Genomic DNA, 8,357 nt, shown 5'->3' with positions numbered 1-8,357 from the left:
TATAGTTCTCTTAGATCGCCCGAGATGTCGCGACCATCGCAGATCGCAGCACACTACATAATCAATTTTCGTCATCAGCTGAGCAGCTGCAAGCTGGCTGGTTGACAATGGCAGAGCGAGAGAAATCTCTGTCAGAACGTTGGTGCCTGCTGATGATTTATCATGAAATCGTGTGATCTTCCGTAAGAACAAGATGAATTTGTCAACAGTTCCAGCGGGTAACCGTTTCGTGGACTATTTCGTAATTTGTGGTTTAGATCTCAACTCAGGTTTGGAGCCTGATCGTTTATCGGGTAAGTGTGCATTAATCAACACTCAGCAATCTCAGCAATTTTTATATTATTCAAGTGTGTTGATGTTTAGTTTTCTCTAGGTGAACTTCAGACTTGATTAAGTTATTTAACGTGGTATATACTGTACATGTAAATACGTTGCATGCCGTTCAGTTTGTCAAGTATGATTGCAACGACTCATAAGTTAATATATTCATTTTAGTATATAGAAAAAGAATGCAGGATACCGTATTGCCAATCGCAAACGCCTTTTTGTTTTTACAGATGAGAGATGAGATGTCTCTGTTTTCTTTAATCAAAATTTAAGCGTATACTGAAGTGACTTTTCAGCTCAAGCTGAAAACATTTAGTCATTCTGTCTGAATGTAGTGAATGTTATGAATCTAGTGAATGGTCTCTAGAGAGGTACTGAATCTTTTTTTCAGTTGACATTCGCTATATTTATTAATTGGTCTGCAATGTATAGATATGTTTTAATTTTGTATTAATTGTTGTCAGTTTACAAGCTATCAGGCTTTTCTCGTAAATATTTTACGAATTCGTTTGATTTTGTTTTTTAAACTTTACTTTCAATATTCAAAGGTTCTTTCCAAGACTCGAACAATGTAACACTGTTACAGACCCCATGTGTGTTCATGCCATGTTCTTCCAGCATACGAAAATAAAATCAATTACCAATTGGATGAACGAAAAAATAAATTTTAGCTGTAGGATATTCAGTATGCATGAGAAATAAAAAGTGGATTGTTATTATTGATTCATACAAGTTCAGAATGGCTTGTATTTATTTTATGAGCACCCACTGCTTCGGATTTTCCTGAAATCTTTTGGGCATTGTTTTCTAAAGCCTTTCTGAGCATAAACTACACAAGGTACAAATCATATAAGCTGGCTTGTATTCAGACAACTAGTTGGTATTATTGTTTGTATTTTGCTGGCTAGTTCATTAGTTATTAGGAAATCGTATTTTTGTATAAATGAGAAAATACCTTCGGTGCATCTAGTCGGGTTCGAACTCAAGACCTCCAGAATTATATTATGGAGGCTACTTACAGTTCAAATGATATGGGCAGATTCTCTTACTGTGCTTACATTTCCAAAGTTGACGTACGATTTGCCATTAGACCGTCAAAACTATCTAATGTAAACAGTGGCACATGTGTTTGTTTACTTTTGCTATATAAACAGATACGCGCTTTTTGTTATTGTATTTTAATGCAGCATATATTGAAGTCCTAGTAGTAAAATATCAAACAGTATTCCATCTACGTACGCCATGACACATGTTTCTGACGGTTCTTTCGGGATATAAGCCGTTCAATTGTTCAGGACTTCAGTTTTGATACTGCGCAAACTCTACCCGGAAATAAGAAACATATTTCATTCACTCAATATTTTAAGAAGCAAACACGTTGTATTAGTAGCGCTAGGTGCTATGCTTGTTACGTGTGTACGCAGCCATTTGACGGAACCCCCCCCCCCCCCCCTCTCTCTCTCTCGGTCAAAAAAAAATGGCAGTTATTTTGTGTGATCTATTTTATGCCTCTGAAAATATAGTTCATTTCGAACGTAACTATACTTTGGACACTAGTGATTTTATACAATCGTTTTATAATTAACAAAAAAAAAAGTATCTTTTAGCTAGATTAAGTTATGGTTTACTTGAGTGTGGCCATGTATAACTGTGAAACATTTGCAGAGGAAGTGAATTTTTACGAAAAGATTCTTAAATTTGAATTCAACGCACTGTAGCGATATCTGCATTGCGTGGTTGGTTGGAATTTTTTTGTCTCAAGTTTCCTCACGAATCGCGGCTTACAATGCCATTGTTGTCGAATGACCCGTCAAAACAATGCAATGGCGTCTCGTGCGGACTTCAGCCAGTAAGACAAGATGAACCTAGTGGTGTTCGCCACAACTGATTGCAATCTAGCGTGTGCTAGATGTTATTTTTTTCTCGGTTTTTGTTTTACATCAAATTAATTTATACATTTGTGTTAGGTAATAGTGCAATAAGTCGTTTCGCCTTATCTTCGCTGCCGACTTCGGTGGTTTTTAGTGTTTAGCGTACCTGGCTACGTACCTCTATTTAAGGGCCCCAGTCACACTCAGTTTATCGGAAGAATTAATTGAACGATTAACTGAACTGAGCGTTTGTAGCTACAGCTTAGTTTTTTTCCTTCAATTTCTTCTCCCTTCAGTTATGTCAATTCTCCCGAAAGACGAACGAAAGTTATTTATTTTAGTTACCATTTCACGATTAGCACGTGTTTCAAAATACATACTTTGAACTTTCCCACGAGAAACGTCAAACCCGGCAATCTTTTTGAACTTACTATTGTAGTTAGTATTCTCCGAAAACCCTCAGCTCGAGAAGGGATTTGTGCGTTTCAGTAAATGAAAGGAGGCTCTTTCTGTTTTCTGTGCGGCCATCGCGGAATGTTGCGCGTGACAGATGGGGCTGAGCAAACCCCGCGGGGGGGGGGGGGGGGGTTCGTGGAGTCCAGACCCTTCACTTCCAGGAAGTGAAGACAGAATAAAAAATATATAATATAAGCAACTTAGCTAGGTAAGGTTGATTAATTTGGAAATATTAAATATTATTGTAATTCTTTTAGTGGGTGGCAATAATGCATGTCTTCCCCCATCTACACCATCTTGCCCCATACACAGAAGCAGCAGGAATTATGTTTGCAAGAAGTCTATATTTAATGCCGTTTTTTTTTCACACGTGTTACTTGTAAGCATGTATTTCATGCAAACTTAACATTTGTGTTTTTTGTATTAAGTAACATCAATGTATATGAATTTATGACTTTTTTAAACAAAGTCATCAAGCTATTGACTTAAAACGTATCAAAAACAACTAAATAAAAACCAAAATATAAAATGTTCATTTTTCTTTTCTCAAGCAAAATCATTAGGTACTTCAACTTATATGTACTATAGTCTAAATTAATTTTTTTTTTTTTTAATAAAATCCTTGTTAAATTAGAGGCACTATGATTACTTACTTTGAACATGAATCCACAAGAATTATCTTGGTATAAGTGCAATACATTCAAAAACTTTTTAAGACTACTACAAAAACACTCTTATTTTTTCTACATGTGTCCTTGCCCCATAAACAGAAATCGAAAGTCGAAATACAAAGTAGTTTTTACGAGGATCCTATTATCTTCCTTCGTTTATTTGAACTGAATTCTTTGTCGAAAAGTCATAAATGCACTGTTATTTCGAACAGTGTGGTTAAGCCGTCCCTGTTAAACACTCTAATGTAAGTCGGGTGCGTTACATCCAACACTTTACGTTCTTTCACCAGCAAAAAAAAAAATGTTTTAAGTAAAACAAAAAAAAAATACCATTTTGTATTCTGTTCTGGGTGGCTGGTGGTCTTTGAAAGCTCTAAAGCTCCTTTCACACGTGCTTCCAACATCTTCCTATAAAACAGGTAAAATGATGTAGGTATTAGGACGTAACCGTAAACTTCACTAGCGCAGCCATGTTTGTTCAGCAAGTTGGATGACTTGAGTTTCTATTAAGTATTTGTTTATGACGGGTTCTAAAATGTGTTGGAAATTGGACGGAATCATTCAGTCAGAATCATGCGCAGCAAAAACGGAAATGGCGTCCTTTTCCGTCACAACGAATCTTTTAAATGGTGAAATAATTTAAATGTAAAAAGTTAGTGATGTATCTTTAACTTTTAAAATTCACAAAGTGTATTATTATGTAAGGAGTATAAATTCTTCCAACATTTCCCATTCAACTGTTTGGACATAGAGTTGGTAGAGTAAAATTGGACGAAAAATGGCTTCCAATTTTCTCCATAAAATAAAGTCGGACAGATAACTTAAAGTATGTTTAAAATTATATCACACTATTAAATATACATATTTTGGTCTGAGCTATCTCAGAATTTTCAGTTTTATTCTCATTTTCGAACTAAATAATGCATTACAGCGCTGTGTGGAATTTTGAACTTGTCATGTTTTTGTACGTTTTTAATCTTTTAAAAAAATTATAAATTAAACTCATAAAATACTTGTTACTTAATACAATTAAGTTTCAGCGATTTTTAAAAGATATGACCGCTTCATTGGCTTTTTACGTATAGTTAGGGACCGGAAAAATTCGCGGGTTCAATGACCTGCAGGATGAACTCCATAGTTCTACATACACTCGGTCAAATGCAACCCACTCATTGGCTGCTGTCTTGTGAGACATCCCCAACGTAGCAGCCTGTGATTTGATAAAGATTTGGTCGGGTGTTTCTCATTGGCCCAGAGTCATTCAGATGAGTTGTAAGCCAATAGCAGAGGCAGCACTGAGGTACAACTATTTGTATTTTAGCCTATCGCGAAATGAATTCGCGAATTTTTCCGGTCTCTACGTATAGTTATTTCACCTCTATAAGCTCTTTAGACGCCCATGTGTTCTTCGCCGTTTTAAAGATTTGTTGTGACGTAAACGGACGTCATTTCCGTTTGCACTAGGCACGCGTTTGATTGGCTGATTGCATTCAGCATACAACACATTTTAGAACCCGTCCTGCATGCATAATATTTGATGGACATGATCCAACTTGTCAAACAAATATGACTAAGCTAGTGACGTTTTCAGCGTCACTGCGCTTAGTGACGTTTTCTGTGACGTCAGAACCCTCCAACTTGTTTTGACGGAAAAACTTGTTGGATGGTTTGACACTGTGGCATTGCCTTTAAGGAACTTTGTTGAAAAGGAATGCACTATAGAAAGAGGGGTGCGGAGGCGGATAGAAGCAGCTGCCCCGGCAGGACAAAGACTCTCATGCTGTGGATCCTTCGCCACATGGCCGTCTCTACACTGTAAAAAATAAATAATGAAATTTGCAGTTTTGCTAGAATTCAGTATGGATGGAGACCTGTCAAATACACGTTCCTTTCTGATGCCGTGCTAGACTGAACAGAAGTGTGCATGATCATGTCGACGTCCAGGGTTCACATGAATCTGTCAAATGTCTTTCAAAAGTTTATCTCTGGTAGAGCCACGAGTATTTCGGGGATTCATCGCGCATCGAAGCATACTTGAACCACATATGCATCTGATTCAAGTTGATGATTCAACAACAGTGCCCTTGACACGTCATTGAGGACCCTAAGCCTGTTGTAAACAAGGAGAAGTCGTTGCCCAATCACGCGTAACCAGCCAAAGAATGTGGGCTTGATATATACCAATGAGTAGAGACCTGCAAAATTCGCGGTTTCGGTGGCCTTCAGGATAGACTGCACATACCCCTGTACACTCGGGCAAATAACGCAAGTTCATTGGCTGCCGACTTGTAAGTCGTCTCAGCTGGTTTGTCTGTGATTCGATCCTTCTTTGGTTGAGGGTTTATAACTGGTTGAGATTCTTCCAGATGAACAGTAAGCCAATAGCAAAATTATCTAAGAGGTATATGTGTTTGAATTCTTGTCTATCACCGAATGAATTCGCGAATTTTGCAGGTCTTTACCAATGAGTGTTCATAAATGTGTTGATCATATATAGAAGAGTTGAGTCCAGCCTGGAATGAAATGAATTCGCGAAATATTCGTAGCTCTCGTGACTAGTTTTTACTCCTTTATTGAGTGTCAACCCGTGATCCAATTGGATACAAGGGTCATTATAAGGTATAAATATTTGCAATATAGACTGTCGCCAAATAAGCTCTCGGTATACGGAATTTTGTGAATGAAACAAAAATCGCATGTACTTTTGTAATGTGTAACCACGGTGTTGCCATCTGTGGCGGATGGTGCGAACCAAAGTGCACAAAGACAAAGGGAAACTTTATAGTATTAACTATTTAGTTAATTTGAACAAAGTGGGCAGTATTTTAAGAAAATTCCTTGTCGAAAATCAGGTCCAAAGCTGGGGTTTGGTTTCTTTTTTCGTGTCTTTTTCGCTTTTATCTTAGAAGTTTGATTATAAAGTTTAAAAAATCGGTCTGCTAATTAAATGATTGAATAGTCGACGTAGCTGCTCCGGCAGCGTATTCCATAGCGACGGGGGCGGAAAACACTTGTGATTCGCGCACAGAAACGTAGTTGAAAACACATTTTTGCGTATATTTATGACGTTAAATTTCGTGTCCGAGTTTCGTATTGTAAGTGTATTTGCAATATGAGAACCCATGAATTTGCTGGGTACCGAGGTTATTTGTTACGCATCACCGGCGAGTACTGAAAGACTCGCTCGTTAATTTTTTTATCATGTCTTCACTTGTGTGTGTGTGTGGGGGGGGGGGGGGGGGGAAGTGGGATTAATACTGATTAGTAAGGAACCCTATGGGGCCCTACATGGGCGTCGCAAGGATATATTTTTTGGGGGGACGTCAATTGATTTAGTTGTTGAGGAATATCCATCCCCTGAAAAAAAAAAAAAAAAAGCGAGGGGTCCGGGGGTCCTCCCCTGGGAAAATTTGGGGTTTGAAGGCGCAAAAAGGTGGATTTTAGGCATTGTACTTTCCTAAATATTCTAATTATAGTTGGTTGCGATATGTAATTTATTTTTTCTAAAAAATGTTTTCAGAGAAAAAATTTGTAAAAACACAGTTAACATATCTGTATTCGGTATCGGACCTGATTTTGATTTTACACGAAGATCGAATTAAAAAGTGCTCACATTACCACGATTGGACTAAATGCACCATACGCAACATATGGGTTGTATCTCAGAAATCATATTTTTAATGTAACTACGAAATTAAATATATTATTGGAGGGGACGAAATTGAAGACTTTTATTATTGGGAGGAACTGTCCCCCCCCCCCCCCCCCCCCCCCCCCGGTAGCGACGCCCATGGGCCCTGTGACCTGCCCTGTCCTCAGGGATTGAGAGCCTCCGCAGCGAGGACTCGAACCCGCGACGGACCGCTCTGCCGCGGGCGAGAGGTCGCGAGGAAACGCGGCGCGCGCCGGGACACGGGTCGACGGGCGCGCGCGAAGATTGCGACAACTGGCGGCCGGCCGCACGGAACTGCGACCTTGGAAGCGACTGTTCCGTGTCCCGGGAGACACCGGGCCCCGCATTGTTCCGCGCCGCGGCGGGCGACACGCCTTCGCCTCGTGGGTAACTGGAGGACATTGGCGGGGGAGGGTTGTTTAAGGTTAGGAGGGAGGGAGCAGGACTTGATTTAAGGACAATGTCGAGTGTTTTTCGTGGTCGCCGCCCACGCGTAAGCGGCGGTAATTGTTTCAAGGCGAAACAATTTAGCACGAATGACAATTTTTTTGGACGTTCGCCATTGAGTCGGAGCGAGCATTAGATCCATAATTTGAATTGTATACGAGCTCAGTAAGTTAACTAGTGAAGACGCACTGCTTTACACAACATAAGTCATCCCTTGAAAATTAAAAAAAAAAAAAATAATAATTGGCTCAGTCTTATGAAGTTTATTGTTTATATATATATATATATATATATATATATATATATATAAACAATAAACTTCATAAGACTGAGCCAATTTTTTTTTTTAATTTATATATAATTTTATAATTTATATATTATATATATTATATATATATATTGGTAACTTTTGTAACATTCCGTAAAACTCACGTACAATGCATCCAATATGCTTTCATAATGTTTCAAAAAGCATTGATTAAACATTTTCGCATATTCCATGCTGCCAAATTTTTTCCAGTGTGTTCTGTTCTGTGCATTTGGTGTTTGTATAATTCCTATAATATTCTCGATAAGATTGACATATCTTTCGGCTTTACATTGATCTGGCGCAAGTAGGTTGGTCCTGTGCTGCTTCGCTGGTGAAAACTGCAGTGGAAATAACATACCTATTAACACCCATAAACTAAGCACTAAATAAATTTGTTTGCCCCTTGCGTTAAGTTTTGCAAGAACAAATACATGTGAGGGGTAGAGGGACCAAAAAAAGGAAATATTAATTTAACTAACAGCAAGGACAGTTTACTCCCAACGACACAACAGCACGTACGAACAAAGTGGGAAAAATATACCAAGCATGCAATATGCACAATGCAAGAGATTGCAGCTAGTTTAAAGATGTTTCGTGAATGT

The 8,357-nt window shown here is 38.4% G+C and overlaps 1 protein-coding gene across 2 annotated transcripts in view; it reads left to right on the top strand.

Annotated features, from left to right (window-relative positions):
• The first annotated feature begins 48 nt into the window (after positions 1 to 48).
• LOC134531870 (DENN domain-containing protein 5A) overlaps positions 49 to 8,357 on the top strand; it is a 160,993-nt gene continuing 152,684 nt past the window's right edge. For both annotated transcript variants that reach the window (XM_063367876.1, XM_063367875.1), the window contains exon 1: positions 49 to 293. In XM_063367876.1, coding sequence (XP_063223946.1) covers positions 194 to 293 — 100 coding nt within the window. In that variant the 5' untranslated portion in view covers positions 49 to 193. The remainder of the gene's footprint in view (positions 294 to 8,357) is intronic.

Source organism: Bacillus rossius, chromosome 5, assembly GCF_032445375.1.
Source record: "Bacillus rossius redtenbacheri isolate Brsri chromosome 5, Brsri_v3, whole genome shotgun sequence".
Classification (NCBI taxonomy): domain Eukaryota; kingdom Metazoa; phylum Arthropoda; class Insecta; order Phasmatodea; family Bacillidae; genus Bacillus; species Bacillus rossius.
This window is presented reverse-complemented; position numbering and strand designations above follow the sequence as displayed.